At 44.9% G+C, this 23806-nt stretch overlaps 3 protein-coding genes and 4 non-coding genes across 18 annotated transcripts; 1 reads left to right on the top strand and 6 right to left on the bottom strand.

Moving 5' to 3' along the window:
* Positions 1-1280: 1280 nt before the first annotated feature.
* LOC149343334 (uncharacterized) lies at positions 1281-13701 on the bottom strand. 9 transcript variants are annotated; one of them, XM_089545857.1, is made up of 20 exons: positions 13570-13701; positions 11433-11486; positions 11285-11360; positions 7342-11218; positions 6769-6863; positions 6560-6601; positions 6336-6385; positions 6098-6147; positions 5585-5625; positions 4336-4394; positions 4104-4160; positions 3858-3918; positions 3627-3683; positions 3379-3442; positions 3150-3206; positions 2934-2981; positions 2023-2057; positions 1801-1839; positions 1587-1614; positions 1281-1415 (listed from the first exon to the last, which is right to left on the bottom strand). In XM_089545857.1, the coding sequence occupies exons 1-4, from the start codon at positions 13612-13614 to the stop codon at positions 11154-11156; spliced, it is 240 nt and encodes a 79-aa protein (XP_089401983.1). In that variant the 5' UTR covers positions 13615-13701; the 3' UTR covers positions 1281-1415; positions 1587-1614; positions 1801-1839; positions 2023-2057; positions 2934-2981; positions 3150-3206; positions 3379-3442; positions 3627-3683; positions 3858-3918; positions 4104-4160; positions 4336-4394; positions 5585-5625; positions 6098-6147; positions 6336-6385; positions 6560-6601; positions 6769-6863; positions 7342-11153. The 9 variants fall into 9 exon arrangements, 7 of the variants coding, with proteins under 7 accessions (XP_089401983.1, XP_089401984.1, XP_089401986.1 ...); XR_016283115.1 differs by lacking the exons at positions 11285-11360; positions 11433-11486; positions 13570-13701 and having other exon boundaries at positions 3379-3439; positions 7342-7481; XR_016283116.1 differs by lacking the exons at positions 11285-11360; positions 11433-11486; positions 13570-13701 and having other exon boundaries at positions 3379-3439; positions 3858-3915; positions 7342-7481.
* On the bottom strand, positions 3516-3593 carry LOC149343339 (small nucleolar RNA snR60/Z15/Z230/Z193/J17). The gene has a single exon (XR_016283336.1). It is a non-coding gene; the product is annotated as a small nucleolar RNA snR60/Z15/Z230/Z193/J17 (small nucleolar RNA).
* On the bottom strand, positions 3751-3830 carry LOC149343338 (small nucleolar RNA snR60/Z15/Z230/Z193/J17). The gene has a single exon (XR_016283334.1). It is a non-coding gene; the product is annotated as a small nucleolar RNA snR60/Z15/Z230/Z193/J17 (small nucleolar RNA).
* LOC149343337 (small nucleolar RNA snR60/Z15/Z230/Z193/J17) lies at positions 3993-4070 on the bottom strand. The gene has a single exon (XR_016283335.1). It is a non-coding gene; the product is annotated as a small nucleolar RNA snR60/Z15/Z230/Z193/J17 (small nucleolar RNA).
* LOC149343336 (small nucleolar RNA snR60/Z15/Z230/Z193/J17) lies at positions 4232-4307 on the bottom strand. Its single transcript, XR_016283333.1, has one exon. It is a non-coding gene; the product is annotated as a small nucleolar RNA snR60/Z15/Z230/Z193/J17 (small nucleolar RNA).
* On the bottom strand, positions 11546-13570 carry LOC149343335 (CXXC-type zinc finger protein 1-like). The gene has a single exon (XM_089545852.1). The coding sequence runs from the start codon at positions 13444-13446 to the stop codon at positions 11617-11619; it is 1830 nt and encodes a 609-aa protein (XP_089401978.1). The 5' UTR covers positions 13447-13570; the 3' UTR covers positions 11546-11616.
* Positions 13702-13725: 24 nt separating the features above from the next.
* On the top strand, positions 13726-22654 carry LOC149343333 (transmembrane protein 177). 4 transcript variants are annotated; one of them, XM_089545854.1, is made up of 4 exons: positions 13726-13838; positions 14581-14752; positions 18976-19027; positions 21823-22654. In XM_089545854.1, exons 2-4 carry the CDS (start codon positions 14607-14609, stop codon positions 22573-22575), a joined length of 951 nt encoding a protein of 316 aa, XP_089401980.1. In that variant the 5' UTR covers positions 13726-13838; positions 14581-14606; the 3' UTR covers positions 22576-22654. The 4 variants fall into 4 exon arrangements, with proteins under 4 accessions (XP_089401980.1, XP_089401979.1, XP_089401981.1 ...); XM_089545853.1 differs by having other exon boundaries at positions 13745-13932; XM_089545855.1 differs by lacking the exon at positions 13726-13838 and adding an exon at positions 13940-14108.
* The last annotated feature ends 1152 nt before the right edge of the window (positions 22655-23806 follow it).

Raw genomic sequence — 23806 nt, 5'->3', positions numbered from 1 at the left:
GCTCAGCTTACCATCCTCCTCGGGCTACCGTACACCCGCCGTGTGGCCTTCGAAACGCAGCTCAGCATCGCCGAGAGCGGCTTCATGTTTCTGTGCTGTTTGGTGAGGTGCGAAAGTTCGCTGATCAAAACAATCAACGCTTCTTCGCGTGTCGAAGCGCGGTTCCGGAGTGCCACCTTTTCGCGAGATTCATTTCAATGCATCGATCGCTCCGCGTAACGACACCAAGTTTGACGAACAATATATCAAATCAGCGGTTATTTGCCGCATTTAAAAGCAATCCTAGATGCGTGCGTATCGTCACGACGCCAGGCATGTAGACTTTAACACGCAAGGCCGAACAAACCATGCCGAAAGCCCGTCCACCGCCACCGAGAAACACTCGGGCCCCTAGCAACAACGACGCTAACGACGCCGTACGCCGTTGCTAGTGGCCCGAGTTTTCTTAGCAACAACGACAACGTTGCTAGTGGCCCGACTTTTTAAGCCTAAATTTTGACGTCACTTCCTTTCAAGCCTCTCCTTGGTTTTCCTTCCTCCATGCCATAAAGGGACTTTAGGTAGGAAGAGCAACAGAAGCCCTAGTGGCTTAAAATTGTACTACTCACAAGAACAAATTGAAAACCGAAACCTTCGAAGCATTGACTTTCTGCACGTATCGGGAACGAAGAGATCGCTTCGAGATCACAGTGGAGATACACCCTTTTCTCGACAACGTGTCGAAGAAAAAGGACAAAAACATTTTTGAAACCGCAAATACCAAAGTGTAATATATTTTCTGAAAGATAAATTCTCTATCAGATGATTGCAAAATCTCAAAACCGAATTTTTCGACCAAACAGTCTCACCCCACCTTGAGGGAGCCAGCGAGCATGACAACCGGAGATTCTACGCATTGGCACATCGATATAGCCATAATCAGGTACCACCATACTTGCCTGCGGCTGATTATTAGGGCGCAGCAACTGCTGCAAGGATGGTAGAATAGAAAGGTGTCGTGGGTTCCCAAAAAATTTTGTCCACCTCCAGTAGCAATGACTACACATGCGCGCCCTTTACACACCTCTACCTAAACCAGACAACCCACCACGACCGTGTATTATACATGTGAAGCAACTTTCCAGACCACGCTGCGCTGAAATTTCGCTCAAACCCACACCACACGTCAGCTACGTTCTGCCGACCTGCTGAAACTTACCAAGCAAACATGACCAGTCATAGCTGTTTGATATTGATAAGGGGAGGTAAGGGTCCAAACTGTAGGCAATAATATCCAAAAGTGGTCGAGAATGACCAGCTTTATTTGCATTGCATAACCACTAGAGAACTGCAAGCAAAACTTGTGAGGCACTGGTGTTGACTGCAGGTCAAAATAAATGTCCTCTAAGGGCTCCTCCAATCTGATGACTTCACATCTGGAATGCAAAACGAGTGGTTAGGAACGAAGTGCTCTGATCATTTTCAAGATATGTGCTTGCAGCAATCAGTAAACAGATATGATCCAATCACAGCAATCAGCTGTCCCTATCAATGGATGTCATCCCTTTAAAATGCAGAGGAATAAGCTGAACAGCAAGCATACTTACAATTCAGCCTCATGTTCCCGAAAAGTACCTGGAAAGACAAAAGGAAAGATAAATTACCCAATATTAAAATGCTGTCAAAACAGCAGCACAAGAGAGCCAGGCTGCAACATCAGACATAAAGAGATTTCTCCTCAGTACTCGTCAGGGTAGCAAATACTCCGAAAGTAAACATCATTTGGGACCGCACAACAATTGACTTGCATGATGAACATACCAGGAGGTTGGCCAGAACTCCCCACTGTGCACGTTGAATCTAAAAGGAAAAAAAAACAAGTATAGCAAGGAAAATTTGTTAAAATAGACACATAAGCAAATAAACATGAAAGTTGAAAAAAGTGTTTCAGAGATCTTGGTGAGGTCCTCACGGTTATAAGTATTGGAGGGTGATCATCAGGGACAACAGAAAATAAAATGGCAGAATGACTGCAGCAATTACCTTATAGAGGCACTAAGCCAGAAACAGGAACACATCTGCAACAAAACAATGCAAGGAATATCAGAGAAATATCTTGAACACCCAAATATGTCTGAACTTCCAACATCCACCCTTGAATGCATCTTTTTATGTGGATATTAAAAATGAACTTTGAAGAAAACACTAGCTAAAAACTGCTTGAATGCCTGAAATTGAAGAGCTATTCACAATGACTACCCCTAGCATGGTGAAATCAAAATGGCCAAAGGGTGACAACACCACCGTGACACATTCCTGTTACTGCACATGTAGAGGCTGGTAAGCAACATGCAGTATCTCATAAGGCCCACTCTTGGGTGATCAGAGCTTCACTGGATGCTCAAGTAAAAGTGAAGCACTCACTGAACATTTGTCACACTTCCTGCTCACGAAAGCCTTTACTAAATTGGTTACATGCAGACAAACTGCATTCCTAAACTAATTTCTCATCCATAGCAAATGCAGGCATCACTGCAATATATTCTACAATGTGACAGTCACTGCCACCCATGGGCTTACAAACCACCTCCCTTTAAAGCAACATTGCTGTTACCATATTGAATCGCAAAGACACTCGCAGTGACAGTGACACTCGCAGTGACAGTGACAGTCGCAGTGACAGTGACAGTGACACTCGCATCAATAGCTTTGCCACCTGTTCTGCTAAGGATCTTGCAGACAAGATGAGACATTTGCAGGAGAGGCAAGCAATATTCGTTCATTTGCTTTAGCATTTTTCTCCAATTTTCCAGAAGCAACAACAATGCAAGGTGCTGCTATGCAGTTGCCCATGGCAACTTGTTGTTGGCAAACCTCACTGCTACGTGCTGCCCTCCCACCCCCTACAGAAAAAAAAAAAGAAAATGCAGATGAAATATGAGAAGTGAACATACCACACAGCCAAGCCAAAATTAAGGGCCAGAGACAGCTGTCCAAGGCATCTGAAAGAGAAAGTTGGTGTTATCACACAAGCAGGAAGGATGACTGCATGAAAGCCCTGTCACTCCATGCAATCAGTGCAACATTTTTCTGCATTTTGGCTCAGAAGTAGCAAATAAAAGCATCATTTATGCATGCCGACTTAAAAATTTAAAGTAAAGCATTCTTACCGACTGGCACGAAGAGTCCACGTAGATGCTGGCTGCTACCAAGTAAGCTGCTGCGTGCTGAAATTAAACAATGAATAAACAAGCATCAGCATATATCACGAAAGCAAATGCTGAGAGAGAAGTGCACATCTCTCTCAGATAGGAGCGAAAGATTGGTCGTCAAAGATCATCTGCTGAACTATGCGATCATCATATGCATAAATTAGAGCAGGTAAGCAAAAATACATACCTCATCACGTTGTATATGTTGCCGCTCAGTATCCTTTGCAGCAGTCTGCACTCGTTATCCTCTGCTGTACAAAAAAAAAAATAAAGACAAACAGAAGGCCGTTAGCACACTCACCATCAAAACAAATGCTCAGAGAAAAGCACATCTCTCAGATAGGAGCGAAAGATTGGTCGTCAAAGATCATCTGCTGAACTATGTAATCATCATATGCATGATTTAGAGCAGATAAGCATGGCAAAAATGCATACCTCAACACATATGTTGCCTCTGTATCCGGTGCAGCAGTCTACACTTGTTATGCTGTGCTGTAAACAAGCAATACCAAACAGAAGGCCATTAGCACACTCAACATGAAAACAATTACTCAAAAGAAAAGCACAACCGTCAGATAGGGGCGAAATGTTGTTCGTCAAAGAATATCTGCTGAACTATGCGATCATCATATGCACAAATTAGAGCAGGTAAGTATAAATACATACCTCAACACGTATATGTTGCCGCTAAGTATCCTTTGCAGCAGTCTGCACCCGTTATCCTCTGCTGTACAAAAAAAAAAAAAAAAGACAAACAGAAGGCCGTTAGCACACTCACCATCAAAACAAATGCTCAGAGAAAAGCACATCTCTCAGATAGGAGCGAAAGATTGGTCGTCAAAGATCATCTGCTGAACTATGTAATCATCATATGCATGATTTAGAGCAGATAAGCATGGCAAAAATGCATACCTCAACACATATGTTGCCTCTGTATCCGGTGCAGCAGTCTACACTTGTTATGCTGTGCTGTAAACAAGCAATACCAAACAGAAGGCCATTAGAACACTCAACATGAAAACAATTACTCAAAAGAAAAGCACAAGCATCAGATAGGGGCGAAATGTTGTTCGTCAAAGAATATCTGCTGAACTATGCGATCATCACATGCTAGATTAGAAGGGATAAGCAAAGGAGCATATACCTAGGCACACCACTTGTGATGCACCTCCACAACTGCTGGAACCACACCATGTACAGCAACTGGGGGAAAAGGTAAACAAAAAAAATGTTAAGGCCATAACCAGAACAATGCAACATGCACTACATGGACCTGCACAACCGCAAGTATTAAGGTATGGAGCCACTTTGAAAGCAATATTTTTCTAAACAAACTTAAGACACAACCCCCCACCAAATTTCTGCAACATCGTTCATCTTCCCTATTTTTTCAGTTTAGATCAATAAAATTCTTAACATCTGTATTTTTGCTTTGCAATTGTATGCTCAGAAGAATGCACATTTGAAACACAAATTGGTTACGTAAGCCAACCAGCAGTTTTGTGACACATTATTTCAACAATGGCAAGACGCTAGACGTCCTGAAGCAAATTTTGGTCACAAGCAGCCTGCATACACTGAAAGCTTGCCTTGCACCTTGCAAGTGAACAAAAGTGAACCTGGAAAACCTCCCATCAGTCTAGTCCTGGACATTCCTGTATAGAATTCGTAGCTATTTCAGATACTTTGTTGATTTTCTCATTAACTCATTTTATTCCTTCTACACAAACACAGCTAATGTTTTAGAGAATAATTTTTATCACAAGTTCGCACTTACTGTGTACATATCTTGTTATGCAACAGACCAGAATTAGTAAAAAAAAATTTATTACGACTTTTAAAGATGCAATGTGGAACCATTGGTTTCAGTCATTCCAATTTTATACAATGACAATTTATGATATAACTGTTTTAGTTCACTGAACAGCTCAATATATGTATATAACTACAAAAGTAATTTGCCTGGTGATCAATTATGACTTCTACTGATCACATGCATATTTAACACATTCCTGAAACTGAACCACCCACATCTAAACACATCTTGGTTACAGTAAAAAAATGTAGCTAAGCTAGACCACAAATTTGCATCTGCTTGTAAAACTTTTTTCCCAGAAAAGTGGTTTGGTTTACAAAGTTAACATCCCAAACCAACTAAGGCTATGAGGGACACCGTAGTGGAGGGCTCCAGATAATTTCGACCAGCTGGGGTTCTAAGTGCACAGACATCGCACAGTACAATGGCTTCTAGCATTTCGCCTCCATATACCTAAATGAGACCGCAGTGGCCAGTATTGAACCCGCGCTTTTCGGGTCGGCAACCTAACACTGTACCCACTGAGCCGGCTCCAGAGTGGCCTCGTACCTTAAATGTAGAGGGAAATGAAGATTACCTGCAATTGTGATTGCTGTGTAACCCTTGGTGGTCCGCATACTGCAAGAGGAAAAGGTCTAAGACAAGGCAAGTGGCAGTGTGTACCAAATGCAGCAGTAACAAGCAGATCAGATGTTAACTGTCCTCAGAACATCGGAGAGAGAGTTCTTTTCATCATTTTTTTTTCACAGACACAAGCTCAAAAGATATATAAATGAACGCAACTTGAAAAATAAAGGAGTTAATGGTTTGATTACAATGACAAAAGCATGCACCAAACAGGCCAGCACAATTGCTTTGGTTTATTAGGGTTTAACGTCCCAAAGCGACTCAGGCTATGAGGGACGCCGTAGTGGAGGGCTCCGGAAATTTAGACCACCTGGGGTTCTTTAATGTGCACTGACCACAGCACACTGGCCTCTAGAATTTCGCCTCTATCAAAATTCGGCTGCCGCGGCCGGGGTCGAACCCGCGTCTTTTGGGTCAGCAATTGCGTACATTAAATGAGGGGCACAGGAAGAGCAATAATTACCTGTAATTGTGGCACTGCCGTTTACCATCGGCCCTTGGTGGACAGTAGAGCTGTAAATGAAAGCCATAACATGCTCAGCAAAGCAAACAGCTGCGCGCGTTGAATTTTTGTACAAAAGCATAGTGATCAGACGTCAACTGTCCTCACACATAATCGGAGAGAGAGTTCAATTTGCATCATTTACAGGCCAACACAATTACATATATTAAATGAGGAGCTCGGGAAGAGCAATAATTACCTGTAATTGTGGCGCTTCCATTTACCGTAGGCCCTTGGAGGACAGCAGAACTGTAAATGAAAGGCATGACTGAGCAAAGCAAACAGCTGCGCGCGTCGAATTGTTGTACAAAAGCATGGTGATCAGACGTCAACTGTCCTCACGCATAATCGGAGAGAGAGTTCAATATCATCATTTCATTTTTCCTGCAGGCAAGAACCACGGCTCAATAAAACGCAACTTACTGCTCAGCCGGTATCACGGCGCTGAAGTGGGCAGGAGATGGCCTGGAAAAAGAACAAACGATCACTTATGCCTGGAGCGACGGAAAAACCCTTTTCAATAACGTTGTACTCAATCAGTAAACGCTGATCATTCACAGTAATCAGTGAGATTCCCGCATATGTCATCAAAGAGCTGCACATGCTAATATAAAAGGCAGAAAAGGTCTTACCATTATGCTGCTGTTGGGCCAACGGCGCCGACACTCGCCGCAAGAGGCGATAGACACGACGCCGGGCCTCCACGAACTGCTCTGCTCGGGCATCGCTGAAAAGAAAAATACGCTGCGTAAGGCATTGAAAGCTGGAATAAGGGGCACACTAAAATCTTGCCAGTATCAGTTAGAGCTAATACATTCCTTCATCAGTGTGGTTCAGGAATGTTACGCTTGTCATCACACATGCCCGCCGCCACATGGCACACAATACACCGGCTCAGGTTCGATCATCTCAATCCACTGCAATCGAGTAAAACGCTCATGGAATCTGCGATTAAATATTAATGCACGCGCCCTTACCATTCTGTGCAACAGCCCTGCGCAACGATTAATTGTCTATGCGTTCAGGCTACTAAGAAAATAATTTACCGCACGAGGCAGAGAGGTAACGCAAATACTGCCATGAAATCCCCTGCTTTGAGCCAGCCGGTGTTAGCGTGTTACTACTAGCTCTACTTCCATCGAGAAACGAACACAGGCTAAATCACGCACGTTCTCTCGCCAAAAACATTGCCCACAGCAGCTCACCTTCTTCAGACTCGACAATGATCACAAAGACGCGCCCTGCAGCGTCCGGTTGCTCTCGAAATGGCGAATTCTTTCGCTGCGCCGGATATTTAAAGGCAACTTCAGATTGACTTGGATTGACTTATAAAAAAAAGTTTTATTATAAATAACATAAATAAACAATATAAAATAATTTTTTAATTTTTAATAACTTTCTAAGTAAATGTTAACATTATTTTATTACTATAAGTGCTATACATACATTTGCAAAATAAAGGATGCATTGTGAGTTTCGGTTTTGAAGTGTTGTGTATGGCTTCTGGCGTACGAGCGTACGAGCATTGTTCGAGCGCTGAATCATCCAAGTGGGTCCGATAATGAAAGATACACCCTAAACCCATAGTTCGGGATGATACGAGGATTTATACATGGACTTAAAACATGCAGCATGAATCCACAGCATGAGTCGGCAAAAAGCGTGACTCTGCCGCTCGATAGATGCACCTTGACTTTCTCGAATAAGTCACGCCAACGTAGCCGTGAGCAGCTGCGTAAGAAATATCCTACTCCGGATAAGGGCCTCGACAAGACACAAGGAGTGCACTTTCGACGCCTAGAAGCACAGAAATACACCCGGACTCCGTTGGTTGGGAATGCAGTTTCTGTGTAGCTGTCAGGCCAATCCCATATTAGTGTGCATTTGTCAGCCACCGATAAACGGGTGGGAGGCGGCTCTGACCTGCTCTGAGCTTGAGGACCAAGCCCGGCTCCTCGACCGAGCAAGGCCGACAGTGTCAGTCAACAAACTCCTGGACTAGGGACCCCGACCACAATCCCTCGCTCCTAAACGTGTCAATGAAACATTTTCACCAACACCACCATCCTTTCTTTCAAGTTGCTTACGCTGTTTGCGACCACAATCCCTCGCTCCTAAACGTGTCAATGAAACACTTTCACCAACGCCACCATCCTTTCTTTCAAGTTGCTTACGCTGTTTGCTCCACCAAGCTACTCAGCTTAAATTTCTAAATTCTCGCAAAGAATTAAATTTAAATTAAATAAAATCTATCGCGATGGTGTGGCAGGGGACCAACTACAAATCTACCTTGGAAGCCATCCACTCGCGTTTATATACCGTGTTCTGCGCGAACCTTTCATTATTAATCGCATTTGATAATTACGTTGTCTTAGATGTGAAATCTTGTAAGGCTAGCATCTTCGTGAAATGAACGCACGTGAGCTAGCTGCGGCCGCAGTTTCTTATGCGACACATCGATCGTGACAAACGGGTGAATTGGAATTGGTTTCTGGGAAAGGAAATGGCGCAGTGTCTGTCTCACTTATCTCAGTCGACACCTGAATCGCGCCGTAAGGGAAGGGATATAAAATGGACTGAGAGAAGAAAGGAAGGAAGAGGTGCCGTAGTGGAGGGCTTCGGAATAATTTCTACCACCTGGGGATCTTTAACGTGTACTGACATCGCACAACACACGGGCGCCTTTTGCGTTTCGCCTCCATCGAAACGCTGCCTCCGCGGTTGGGTTCGAACCCGGGTACTCCGGCTCAGTAGCCGAGCGCTCTAACCACTGAGCCACCGCGGCGGGTAGATACAATGAGAAACTTGTAAAAGAGAAACGGGATTCTTTTTATGCTTTTAACGAGACAATTCTATTTCCCCACCAAAACCCAGCCGTCCGAGACGAGATTTAGTAGTAGTAGTAGTAAAAACATTTATTGTTGGAAAAGGAAGAGTTAGGGAGTAGGGGGTTGGGGATAGATAGATGTGGAGCTTCAGTGGTCGGTCTTTCCTATTCCAGGATCTCGTTGGCCTCCGCCGCTGCCTTGGCCCTCGTCACCAGCATAAGCTGTGTGCTCGGGTCGGAGTCAGCCAGGAGGGCCTCCCACTGCTCAAGACTAGGGCTATTTATCTTTGGTAATAAAGGGCTTTTTTCACAGCCCCAGGTGGCACGGTACGTTGATTCTCAGGCTGCAGCGAGGGCATACAGAGATGGAAGGATCAGCCGAAAAGCCGCGAGCTCGAGGATCCTCTTTGAACGAAAACAACACAGACATGGATCGAACAACACAAACATTCAACACACCATCATTTGGGTCCCTGACACTGCGGTTGAGGGAAATCTCATGGCAGACACCATTGTCCGAAGGTTCACGAACCGGAGGGCGGGTTTGCCGGTCGAACCCTTCAGCACGCCAGAATCTTACGGGGAGGCAATGAAGGCGTTGTTGGGAGCGCGCAAGAAGTACTCGGCTCCGGCGGATATCCCCAACAGAGAGCAGGCCACCACGCTCAGACGACTACAAACAGACACCTACCCAAGCAGAGACGAGATTAAATGAGTGGTCATGGGAGGTCACGTGACCATGTAACGGCATAACAACCTGCCCATCGCGGCAGTCGTGATCTTGTGATATCATAGCAACCTAGCCACCAGGTGGTGAGCAACCTAGAGAGAGAATCGAAATAAAAACTAAAAAGAAATGATATATAGAAATGTCAGCACAGTCATAGCACAGCAGATACCTGCTAATGCAGCTAACAGTCCAAATATGGCATTTGGTGAACTGAAAATTGCAATTAAACTAATGCAAACACTCACAGAAGTTGTAACAGAAACTCCGAAAAGTGTGAAATCTAATGCTATCGCATTCCACTCTAAAGATGACTTCAGCGTCCCCATAGTTTTTATGAAGTGGCCACAAAAGCAACATCACTAGTCACAAGGTTCTGTCCAGTCTCTCCTCCTCTCCACTTTCTAGAGCGAACAGCGTCAGTCGACCCCAATGTTTCGTCTGCCACAAGCCTCCAGAGCGCCACTGAAATGCTGCACCAAGACATATTTTGTTCCCTGCAAATTCCAAAGATACACTTGCCTTTTACAGTTCCTTGTGTAACAGAGGCCATGTGTCCAACAGTACACTCAGAAACTGAATATGAGCAGGTCTTTTTGATCAAGGTGAACAAGCTTTCTCTATGTGTACTAGATAGAATGTTTAACCGTAGGTCATTATCTCCCTCACTACAGTGATAACAATCTAGGGAGAGCAGTCAGGTGCATCGTTTGAATTCACCACACTGCCATTGGCAAGCAGGAGAAGGTTTCTGTCACTCCTTCACCCCAAGCAAAAAGTTTTCCGTGAAAAAACTGCATCGGTGGCCATTTTTTCCAATGAGCATTTAAGCAATGTATTGTGCATATAGGATGACCCTCCGCCCCAACCACCCTTGCTGACTGGCAAGCAGCCTAAGCATAACAGAGTACTACAAACACCATGAAGAACGCTTCCACCACCCCCATGAAACCCTCAAGACGGCTGACACCATTGTCTAGCACCTGCTCCAGACTCTCATGTACTCTAACATTTTTCACAAGCACCTTTAGTTCCCCATGCAATATGCCGAATCCTGTCAACAGTGTAACAATCCAAACCCAACATTCTCTCTAGGAGTGCCGAATCCACCAGGAAACCAAACACCCATCTCCCACCCTTCATTCTCCATCTGGGAGGCTGCCCTGTCTGGCTTGGACCCAACTGACCAGCAATCCCTGATCGAGCAGGTGCGCCAGATCGTGTCAGCCATCCGGGTCCTGGATTGAGGACTCCGCCCATCATGTATGGCTATTGTCAAAAGTAAATAAATGTTTCACCACCACCAAAGTAGCAGCTCTAAAGGATTGTGAATTTGAAAATGTGTTGCATGCATAAGCATGTGCTATTTTATTAAGTTAACAAACATAACTTTCTGGGTGGCTGCCATTTTTATGCATTTCAGAGACAAGAATTGGTCATGAGAATGAAAAAAAAATGCTTTGTCATTTCTTGCTGGTCTTCTTTGATGTTTCAGTTTTCTGCTCAGTCTGCAGGGCCTGCAAGTTTCCTGCAACAAAGAGGTAGCTGCATCAGCACTAAGCTTCCTCCTCATAATCTCCAACGGGTACTCAACTCTTTGTATCCTGTTCAACATCTGCCAACGTAGACTTGAAAAAAATGTTGCTGTTTGGCTGCTGCTTGTAGACACGCTGCAAACAACAACCTCATTTAAGAGGATCAGTCGGGCACCTCACCACTCAAAATGCCTTTGTGGAACTTACTGCATCTTTCTTCAAGCAGTTGATTTCATGCTCCAAGACTTTCAGTTCTTGTATCTGCAAGAGAAGGAAGTAACTCAACCCATAAATGACCAAACACAACTAAGCAGAAAATGTACCATACTGAAATTGTTATGTATTTCATCCAAAGCAAACCGTGGAGACACAAAAATTCATCTGGGTGATGTTATGTTTGAATTGGTGCAGGCATTTCATACAGTGTGTCATGTGAAAGAGTTTGGTGCAGCATGAGTCCCAGCACACCACCTCTACTCGTCATTGACATGCAAGTGTTGCGTTCTTGCTCATACAGCTCATCCAGTTTCAACCACTGCCGCACAATCTCCATGTCGATCTCAGCCCGGCGAAATTTGTCCCAGCAATAGTGTTTCGAGCACTTCTTCTTTGGCACATTGCAATATTCACCAGCATGTTCAAACACATTCACCACAAGCGGAAAGCCGCACACTTCATCGTCGCTCACTTTGGGCTCTTTTGAGTGCTCTGGGCACAGGATTCGAAGGCGTTTGCAGTAGGTCTTCTGGTGTGGGTTGTAAAAGTCACAGAACACATTGTCACCTTCAATACGAGTCTTGTACACGGAGCCATACGAGCTCTGGCTCTCATACTTGTTGAAGCACTTTTCCATGTGACGCATGGCCACACGTGCACTCACTTCGTGGCCACAGGTGACACAGTAAGTGCTCAATTCACTTTCCTCACAGTCATCCGTGGCTTCTTCATCTTCGGCCAGGGGTGTCTGCTTCGCTTTCTCGATGAGCTTCTCCAATTCTGCTCGCTTGGCTTCCAACTGTTGGAGGGTACTCCGAGCGTCCATTTGCTGCTTGCGGATCTGCTCCAATTGGCGGCGGTTCAACTCGTCCGCATGGCACACGCTCGACTGCCACTGCTGAATGCGATGCGGAAGCACCTCGTAGATGCGGTTCGTGGCCAACTTGAGGCCACAGTCGTCACTGCAGTACTTGGAGCCCGGCCGCGCCGCCGCAGTACAACCCGGCCCGTAGCACTGCCTCGGCACGTCGTCGTCCTTCCGACTTTTCTCTTTCTCGCTTCGATGTTCGCGCTTGTGTTCCTCCTTGCGGGCGCGCTTAGACTGCGCCTTCGAGTCTCCTCCCTTGGTGGGGCTCCGCTTGTGGCGGGGCTTCTTCGGAGAACGTTTGACAAGCTCCGGCTCGTAGTCGTCGTCCATGTAGTCGTTCGGGAGGTCGGAGGCTTCGTTGGCCCCTTCTTGGTCTGGGTCGTAGTCGTCGTCGTGACCCGCCTTGGGCCGCTTCGGAGACGACACCGGCTTCTTGCCCAGTATGAGGCCGAAGTTAAGGCACTGCCGCTTTCGACACTTCTGCCTGATCTTGTTCGGTCCGCCAAACTTCCTCATGTCCTTGCAGAAGTCGCAGCGACCGCAGTCCTCGGTCATGTAGCAAGCGGTACATTCCCCGCACTGCCGCGTGGACTTCCGACGCTTGTTCTTTTTGGAGCGATGCGACTTGTCTTTATGCCTCGTAGGAGAGTACGCTTCGTCGTCTCTGGGCTTGCTCCGACTCTTGTGCTCTTCGTGCGAGGAATGAGACTTCTCCTTTCGCTCCTTGAACTTTATCTCGAGTGTCGGATCCCGGTCGCGGCATATGAGGCAGAAGAACTTCAGTATGTTCTTGGCGTACGATTCTGTAATGCTGATGCAGTCGCCATGGTACCACTCATTGCAGTTGTCGCAACCGATCATGAATCTAGTGGTATCGCTCGTGCGACAGATGCAGTACACAATCTCTTCTTCTTCGGAGTGGTCGGAGCCCAAGTCTTCAACACAACTGTCGGTCTCACTGTCCGAGCGGACAGCCTCTTTTGCCGGTGACTTGACTTCCTTAGGGGGCAGAGTCTTGCAGTAGCTGTGCATTTCTTGGCCATAATGCAGCGTGTTTTCAATGTCCCCGCCACTACTGAACTCTGTCCCGTCACTGTTCATCCCTTGGTAAATTGTTTCCGTTTTAACGCTACACATTTTCGGCGACGTGGGTTTCGGCAAACTTACTTACAGTGAAGGAAAACTGTTTACAGGCTAAAGACCTTGTGTCTTCTCGTTACGATACTTCATAAAAAACAAGACATAAAATCTGCTGCTTACGCGTCTTTCTCTCGCCTTGGTGGCTGCGATGTTGTCGTCCGCCATTTTACAGCGGTAATCGGGAGCGGCGGAAATAATGCAAACAACTAAAGTTGAAAACCGTGTGACCTGACTTGGCTCGGCTATAGCTCGGCTACTAATCAGTCGTAAGATGATTTTGAAGCCATGGGCAGCCGCTATTTGAGCCAGGCCGAGTCGCTTACGGTGTACTACCGCAAGCGTGACCGCAAGCGAACTTTGAACGCTTTGAACATGTGCTGCATTTGAGGGTACTTCAAAGTATTGTTTTGCGAAGTTCGGTGCTTTCGGACCCAGTTCCTGGCCCCGAAACTTCCTATTTTTCGATTCGCTTGTTCACAAAACGTGAGTGTGTAATAAACAGCTCACTGGTCTCCTGTGCGCAAGAACCTTCTCCTCGTGTATTGGAAAGTAACAAAGCAGCGGACGACGTTAGTTGTTGCATGTATCCACGTTTGTGGAACCGGTGGTTAGCTAATCGTAATGGTGAAAGACCTGTCTGTACGCTTGTCCCTGTTCGTGTACGTGTTTATGACTTGTTCTACTCTGATCGAATGAGACGAATTTGTGAACAGTGTGCTTGCTGTTCTCTTCAAGCATCCACGCTCTACTTTCCGGGTTGGCTGGGTGTTAGAGCCCCGCTGCAAGTGTTCCTCACGTATGAAGCAATATTCGAAGTTCATTACTCAGTTCGGGATGATTACATCAGTCAAGGGCTTGCAAGTAGCCGACTGAATTGACTATTAATTGAATGTCTAAATGAGTCCAGTTTATCATATTTAATTCCTTGTGTGTATGTGAGTTATAACAGAGCACAGAGTAGTTTCAGGCTGAGGTGGCGTCACCATAATGGTAAGACTAGGGTTGACGATTTCGTCCTGTCTTCAGGATATGAAAATGAAATCAGAAATTCACAAATTCATTTGTCTACGCAGCGTTTTGTACTTATGTGGTTTGCATAGCCCTCAAAAACAACTCTTTTCTTGTTTGCAGGTGCGCGTTACGCGGCCTGAAGTATCATGGCTTCGGCGTGGCTGCGCGGAGAAATGGGCCGGAAAGTAGCCGGAATTGCTGGCCTCACGGGTGGATTCATAGGAGCAATGGCTGGCTTGCTTCCCCACGCGCAATTCCTCAACTATTATAAGGACATCGTCCGTGCATACAAGTAAGTGTCCATACACAGTTCTTATGTATCCCGGTTATGTATCTTATGTGGTTAGCATGTGGCAGTGCAGAGTGCTCACAGTGGAAGTGCCACTGCTTTTAATTTCGTTTATTTGCTACCTTAAAGGCTCTCTTGGATTACTACATGTGAGGGTAGGTTGCAAGAGTTATTTGGTAGCCATGTGTGAGCACAACGAAAGGAAACTGGTAACAGTTTTCTGCAGGCCAGGCTGTTTAGTGTCATGCATCTGTGTACTATTATCTGTGTATCTGTGTGTGTGTGTGTGTGTGTGTGTGTGTATGTGTGTGTGAATGTATCTGTGTGGGTCTATGTTGTGAATGGGCTTTCCTCATTATTATGTAGAGGTCACTGAGGATGCCACAAGAGGCTTGCTGCAAGCTACAGTGACATGGCATGCGCATATGCTTTTGCAGATGAGTGCTCTTATGAAAAAACACAACAATAACGAAGACAATGACCTGGTGAACAGTAATATGTCACAAAAAATATATATATATATCGCAGAATAAAAAAAGGGTGCACACTTACTAAAAAATGGTGCGAGGCACACTCTGGCATGTCTCACGACTTGGGCTCGTGCTAGTGTTTGAGCTCCTTGCTGGCTGACTAAAACCTGTTCTAAACAGTCATCACATGCAGGAGTTTTGCAACTTTGCCCTGTGGTATTTAGTTCATTTCACTTCATCTTCTTCGATAGTTTATTTCACATTAGGCTATGCCGAATCCATGTTGAGAATCTTTGCATTCTTCTTGCTTAACTAGATACTTAGAAGTGATACAAATGCCAAAACTTTTATTACATTTTCTTCTTTAAAATGCCAGATGTGAATTACCTTATTTTGAATCACAACACAGTCCACTTAGGTACAGTCATCAGTTTATAACTGGATTTTTTACATTGTGGTTTCGGTTTCTTGATCTGTTGAATCTAGTGCAGTTGGGGGTAGCATGATGCTGCAAGAGTGACTCTAGAACACTGTGGGGTTCAGAACTTTTGTCACGACTACGAAGATAAGGAAACGCTTGTATTATGGCTGAGTGAGAGCAGTTGAAAATCTACTATGAGGTCTTTTTAGCATTAACATTAGTAGCACATGTAACATTAGTAGCACATGTAACATTAGTAGCACATAGTGTCATGCTGGTTGGCTATGTCTGGAAACTGAAATAGTGCAGTGAAAAAAAGTTAGAAATAGGACAAGACCTGTAGTTTGGTCAAGTGTTTTGAGTTTTTCTGATGGGCGTTCACTTAGTAGCAGTGAGTGGGAAAAATGACAGCTGGGATATTGGAGTCAGCATACCACTAAGCTCATGTTGTCAGTGGAGTCAGGTTTATGCAGGTCAGTGCTACTATCGCCATAGTCGGATGCAATTGAAGAATGAAGTGCGAAAATTCTCCTACGCAATTAGTTTCAGTATGTTTCCTCGAACAGAGGCTAACTGACACAAATGACCTTTGTTAGGAATTCATAACAAACTTGAAATCAACAATTTATTCTCCAGAAGCAAGCGTTTCAAGCATCTCTTAATGACACACGCATTCTTCAACGATGCAGCAAGTGTATGCAAATTTTACTCGATTCTTCTGGCAAAAATTCTCACGAAACGGTACACAACCAGTTGTTGAACGCTGCCTAGCCGTTCTACGTGCACATAATATTTCACTTCGCAGCGTTTCCTCACAAAAGTGCTATGCATTTTCATTAGAAAGTGTTACCTGCTGAAAACTCATTTACAAATTGTTATGCTGTGAATTCACACTGCTGGGTGCTGAAGGGTTAAGGACAGCCCGCTTTTACCTGTCATTTGGGTATTTCCAAATAAACTGTGGATATTGAAGCTGTGATGGTTGAGGGCTTCTTTGAGATGGTATTGTATGCTCTAAGGCAAGGCTCAGGTGCTCTTAGTGCAGATATTCTTTAAATGTTGGAGTTCATTATATGAAGTGGTCAGACTTTTTCAGTTTAAACTTAAAAAAAAGAAATCTATAACAGTCTGTCAAATTTGGTTTTTGGAATTCGGTTTTAATCGAAAAAGGTCAATATCCTTGACATGCATGCCATAGCTAGCTGCCTATCGAGTAGGAGTTACACTCAGGTATAGGAAAAAATGAACAATGTTCGGAAGCCAGGGGCGTAGTGGGGCTGTGTACTGCTGGATTAAGCAGCATAGTTGTGTACTTTGAGGTATTGTTTCATTGTCACCACCTTGCCACCAAATGTTGTCTGCTAGCATACCACGGTTCACTGCCATACTCACTTAGGACATTAAGCAGTTAAGCAGGGTTTCCATTATATATAAGGGCACTGGAAACTATGCATAAGCATTACGAAAAAGTGTCCTATTCTTGTTCCCAACGGTTAAGCCGCAATTTGATCGCTGTCGTCAACACACAGACCATGTGATTCCCCATCCTCTCGCACAACCTAGCACAACTCAGTGATAACATGGCAACCCAGCTTTTATAAATCAATCAACAACCATTTGTGTGTTAATTACTGGTAAATTGAATGCTCAGGTTGACAAAAAACATAAAATCAACTTCACCATAAATCGTAAAATAATCATAAAATCAACGGCTTCATCGCACAGTAATACAAGCTTATACTCCGAAAAACACCGGTCTTTCATCTGTAGGAACTGAAATTTGCCAGAAGAAACTGAGAACTGCATTCTGAAATAAGCGTCAAAAAAATGTCCACCAAATTTTTTAAAGTTAAAAAGCCAAAAAGTCTGACCCCTAATTGTATTGTTTGCCCAAAGAGAGGTCTCAGGTGCTCTAAATACACAGATTTCTCTAACTGCGGGAGTTTATATAGGAGGGTAACTTTTGGAAAAAGAAAAGACTGTGCAGCATCAAGAACTACATCTTTTATGTAGTATCGCTTTTCATTTGATGACTTGTGCAAGTCAGGTATCTCCAATAATGCTTTGTATTTGTAGGGTGTGGGTGTGTTCGTGGCTGTAGCATTCGCCTTCTTGTAAGGAAACTAGAAATGATTAAATGAAACCATCGGCTGAGTGTGTACCGTGAGCTAGGCATTTTGTATAGAAAAGAAAAGGTAACTAAAAAGACTCTAACAGTCCTTTCTATGGTTAAAGGTGCACTGAAGAGGAATCTGAACTCGTCTTTTTGCGGCAGGAACTCAATCTACACGTTCCGAGCATTCTTAGAAACTTCGATTTATTGCCCTGTGTGGCCGATTTCCCTAATTAAATCGAATTAACGTCCGGCTCCCGCCTTTTTTTTTTTAATTCTCCCTTGTGCGGTGGGCGGAGTCGACCAATGCGGGGAGTGCCTTTCACCCAGTCCCGTGGCGGCTTGCCGCTCTGCCATCGGCGGAGTAATACGTAGTAGTCCGTAGAAGCAAATAGACCGCGCATATTTCTATTTCTGTGGGCTTATTTTACGGTTATATTATCTGCAAATGAAACTATTTATTCACGGAAAACTAAAAAACAAAATGAAGCGAAAGCAAAGCCTTCGCGGAGCTGACTGAAGGGCACTCCACGCGTTGGTCGACTCCGCCCACCGTACGAGGGAGAATTAAAAAAAAAAAGGCGGGAGCCGGACGTTAATTCGATTTAATTAGGGAAATCGGCCACACAGGGCAATAAGTCGCAGTTTCTAAGAATGCTAGGAACGTGTAGATCGAGTTCACGCAGCAAAAAGACGAGTTCAGATTCCTCTTCAGTGCACCTTTAAAGTGAACTAAGCTGTTGTGCAACTTTTGTCTTATGCATAAATGTGCCAATGCCTTAGGTTGGAGACATGACTCTGATGAGCTAAGTGAAATGGCAATGCATAAGCTTTCTCCTACTTCATGGTGTAAGTGCAAGTCATCAGTAATGCATTGCTTATTGTAGCAGCTGCATTTATTCAAAAGTGAAGTATAGTCTAGCTGGTATTCACATTCGGTGCATTCAGAGATGTAGAAGAAAAGTACATGTGCTATGAATCGTACTTGAAAGCCGCTTCAGCGATTGCACGAATTTGTGCTATGCTATTGAAAAAATGTGGCCATCTCGCCAGTTTTTGATTTGTGTCTGGATCAGTGAGTAGCCTCGTAGACATGTTTTCTAGTTGGTCAGTTTTCTTCGCACATATGCTCACTGTCAGTAGTAAGCAGTAGTCATTGCCTCGCAGGTGCTTTTTTTTGCTGAGGTCACCACAAAGTGAGGAATGTTTTCTGTTCAAACAGAGACGGCCTACCTATGAAATTGGATCCTGTGGTAGAGGAAAGGGCACATAAGGTGAGGTTCTGGTTTTGGTCACGCTTATTGTTCCATTACAGTTGCAGTTGTGGATTCACTTTTGAGATGTACTTGTGAAGTTGTGGAGGGTCCCAGGCGGGTTCTTGGCCACCTGTGTTTGCACCCACTGTCTATCTGACCAGAGTACAGCTTTTACTGTCAGGCGCTGGTTATGAAACACTGGGCTCAGGAGCAGAATGCTGTTGCCACTAAGCTAGTGCAAAAGACTGACTAAAATGCAAGTTTTGTGTAGCACTTCTGAATGTGCAGTCCTTTCATAGCAATTTTTAATTATGTGGTGTGTAAAAAGCGTACCTCCAAGACAAAGTCCTGTAAAGTGCAACAGATCACGTTTGGGGAACAATATAGATGTTATGCTCTATGATTGTTTTAGTGGTAATTTAGCACTCCGATCGTCACCAGTGTTTTTTGGCTCTCTGTGCGTAATTCTAACTGTTGGTGCTATTTTAGCAAAAAGAAATGCAGTGTTGCTATAAATAACTGGCCAAGTTTTAGTGAACTCCGTTAATTCATTAAGAATTGCACATAACACAGTGAGTGCTGTGGAAAAAGAGCCTGAAGTTGTCTGAATTTCAACTTTCATTGCATTATGAACGTTACTTGATGCATGTCGTCTAACCGCACGTAATGCTTTGCGCAGTACTTCAGTTCAACTTAGTTATGGTGTGGTGTCTTCACAGCAGTAATTGTCAAAGCAGTAATAATGTGTTTGCCAAGCATTGCTGGAAATAGTGGCATGTAAAATTTCACCACCTTGTTCGCGTTACTACAAAACTGCAAAAGGCATTGTCTGGATACCCATCCACAAAGCCCGAGCTGTTACTTGCATGGCACTTTACCTCATGCGGCCGCCGCGGTGGCTCAGCGGTTATGATGCTCGGCTGCTGACCCGAAAGACGCGGGTGCTATCCCGGCCGCGGCGGTTGAATTTCTTTGGAGGAGAAATTCTAGAGGCCCGTGTACTGTGCGATGTCAGTGCACGTTAAAGAACCCCAGGTGGTCTAAATTTCCGGAGCCCTCCACTACGGCGTCTCTCATAGCCTTAGTCGCTTTGGGACGTTAAACCCCATAAACCAAACCAAACCAAACTTTACCTCATGCCTGCTAATAGAAAGATAGTTTGCGCAAAAAAAAAAAAAAAGGCATTCACAGGTGAGGACAAGATGCGACGATCGTAAACTTTAAACTGAGGTTGATTCGAAGAACAAGCAAGTTTACTTAATTTAGCCACCACAGGCTCAAAACGGTATCAAAAGCAGATATGAGAAAAGTGGGAGTCCCAAAAATACGCTTCAAGAAGTTCTCATGCTGTTTCATGTTGAAGTTCTCAAAGTGTATTTTATCACGAAAAGCGCTACAGGCTGTATCAGTGACATGTCGATCAGACACCGTAATAGTCAAGTGGTTTTTCCCGAAGGCACGGTGTTGTGACACCCTTTTCTCATATCTGCTTTCGATACCATTTTGAGCGTGTGCTGGCAGAACTATGTAAACTTGCTTGTTCTCTGAATAAACCTCAGTTGGAAGTTTGCGCTTGTCCCGTCTTGTCCTAATCTGTGAATGCCACTTTTTTGCACAACGTATCTTTCTATTGTCGTGAACCAACTTGCCCAACAAAGTGTTCTGCTGAACCATGTGCCTACTGATGGGAATGACTGCCTTAAAGGGACACTGAGGAGAGCTCTATTAATATTTTTTTTATAGCAAAATCCGATAGTTTGGCATTTCATGGCTTTGTTGCCACTTGGCCGGCAGCGAAAGATGCCTTTATTTCTAAGAAATTTGGATTCGAAGTTGAAAAAGTTTTTCCCGCCGCTCTGATTCAAACTTGGGATTCTCCTATGACGACACAGGACTAAGTGACGTGAAACATGACGTGCACATGACGTAACGCATACTCTGTGATTTCTGGCAGCCAGCAGTGCGGCCCAGCAGCAGCCGAAAAGAAAGCTACCACCGGCCACACGTTGAAGGCATCTATCGGCTGTTGCGGCCGTCGCTTCGTTTACGTTTGTACCGGCGTTTTGCCAGCGTTACAATGGATCCCGTTCTCGAAGTCGTCAACGAAGTTCTCACAAATAGACACCTTTAGCGTACCGTGTACCTTGTAACCGTTAGCGGAATACCGGGAGCCCGCATACCGCTGTGAGCAGGCGCTGATTGGTCCCGGCGCTGCAGGAGCGCGCATAGCTGTCGAGTACGTGGCGCCATCTGGCGACGTCAAGAAGATTTGCGCATGCATTTGCTGCACCTCAGTGATTCGTGGCTTCTCGTGTCCTAGTGTTGCTAGAACTATTGGTTCTAGCAACACTGTTTTGTCCTATGACGTCATGAAGCTTGTACTTGCGAGTTTGGCCTGTGGCAGCGATACCTATATTTTGGTTCTTGCTCTTTTCTACGTTACAAGAGCTTTGTTGTCAGTATGAATGGTGTTTTTGTAATCAGGAGCTGGTATTCTGTCGATGCTAGTCAACTTCAATTTCTTCTCAGTGTCCCTTTAATTTGAATGGTGGGACCACCTTGTGGATATGTAATGAAGGTAGATGCTTGGGTATGTCTAATACTGCAGTTAAACCTCGTGTAATACCTAGTTCTTTCTGATGCAGCACTCGTTTTCTTACCTGCAACGCTGTAAAATGTCTTTTGACATGATTCATAGTTGTCAGTGAGGCTGTATATCAGAACACTTGCACGATTTTTTGTGCCATAGTTGATTTGAGGTTCGCTTTCTAAGCCGTGTTTGCTTGAAAAGGACGTGGGGGTTGCGTCTGCAGGTGCTACAGTCAGTCGACATCGGCGCACAGGACAAGGAGAAAGTCCACTTTTTCCCTGTGCCCATGCTGGACACATTTTTTGCGGGCAATACGTCGGGAGCCAAAGGTGCAATTATCGGCCTGCCCGTGACCTTCAGCTATGCGAAGAAGGAGGACGTGCAGACGAAGAGTTTGCTCCTTCGCGGCAGCCAAGAGCCAGGGTGGGAAACAAGGGAAGGAGAAATGCTCAAAAGCGCTCTTGTGCTCAGCGACAAGGCACAGAGGTTTGTTATCGCTCGTGACATCTACTGGGCAAGCACGTACTACGTGCAGATTCAGTCTGCCGCCCTTTCGTTTAGCGCTTTCAACTGCTACCTCATGGCTCACCTTGCCAATGAAAAGCTCCCGTTCCTGCGCCGTGTACCCGGTGCGGCACGAGTGGTCTGGTATGGTGTCGTCGTAGCGCTCAATGCCACTCTGTACATTTGCTTCAAAGATGGCATGAGCCAGTACTGGGACAGGAAGGCAGACAGCAGGGCAGCTGCCCTGGGCAGAGATTACGTTGAAGGTGGAATTGAGTATTACGAGAAAGTGCTTCAGAGAAACAGAGCATTGAGGGAGCTGCTGGGGAGTGAGGGCGCAAGGTGTTATACTTCAAAAGGCAATATCAACAGGTTACTTCGGACTGATCATGTTCCACTGACACACAGGTTGGATCAGCTGAGGAGTCGGCTGCACGTGAGCAGTGAGTGTGAGAGTGAACTTAGTGCCTGATGTGCATTGTTATAGGATGATTTGTGTCATAGAGCTGCTGTTGCCTGGTTAAAAAGTGTCATTAAAGGTACTCTTCAAACTCTGGCCTTGTTTGAATTATATTTCAGCCAGAACAAACTTCAACAGTGAAGTAATGGCACAAGAAAACGCTAGTTGTTGTTTTGCGTTGAGCATAATGGTTAAGTGACTGAGGCAATCATGCGCCAAACACAACGTCAAATACAGTAGAACCTTGCTGTTCGGTTCCTGGGTGCCGCATTTTCCTGAGTCAGTCCCGTTCCAGGTTTTATAGAAAATCGCTCAATGTATACTGGGCTCTTACGGCAAAACTGTGGCAGCGTCCCCACATTCTACATCGCATATGTCGCATTGTGATAGTGCTCTATCCTGTGCTGGCATTTTGACAGTATGCGTGTAGTGCATGAACGGTGATGGCAGGCCAGCCAAAGTGGGACTGTAGACCCCATCGGCACTTGGCCATCGCCGTGCTCTGCAGCTTCCGACATATTGTGTCTGCACCGATACAATGCACACTTACGGGTGGCATGAACTTTGTGGCTGTTAGTGCAGTTCTGTAGCTGCTGTGGCTCGAGCTTGAACGACCAAAGGCACAAAAACGAAACTATGCCGCACGGGATGGTTCCAAGACATGTTTCAGTCATCCACGTTTGCCTTTTTGCCTGCAGCTGAAAGAAAAAATTTCTAGGTTCCAATAGACGAAAACTGTTTAGGATTACAGTGGCTTGGTCCGTTCTGCATGCCCTTCCGCTTCACTGCCGCTTCCCTTCGACAGCTATTCATGCTGAGAGAGAACCATCATAAGGTGTTTGGGACATTCTATGCACACAGACGATCGTGAAAGTAACAGCGCCGGGAAAATTCCAGAGGAGCATGTTGCCTTTACTAGTAAAAAAAAAAAGAGAGGGCGGGGGGGGGGGGGGTATAGAAAACAATATACTTTATTTTCCATGCAAGCTTCCCGGCTACTATGTTTCTCGGCTAGTACATTTTTCCCCCCGGTTCTGTGAAACAGAGGTTCTATTGTATGTCTTTTTTTTTTGTTGCAAAGAAAATAGAATTTAAGCTCAGATTGTTAGCGCAGCACATCTGTCTTTAAGAAGTGCTAACTATAGTAAAACGCTGTTTATGTGTATGTTTATGCATTGTGAATGCCTTGTTTTCTGATGCAAATGTGCCTTTCACCCTAGTCAGTGTACAGCACACAGTGGAG

This window comes from Amblyomma mixtum, chromosome 5, assembly GCF_055824585.1.
Source record: "Amblyomma mixtum isolate Tamu chromosome 5, ASM5582458v1, whole genome shotgun sequence".
NCBI lineage: Eukaryota > Metazoa > Arthropoda > Arachnida > Ixodida > Ixodidae > Amblyomma > Amblyomma mixtum.
The sequence above is the reverse complement of the archived record's forward strand: the minus strand, read 5'-3'. Positions and strand labels throughout refer to the sequence as shown.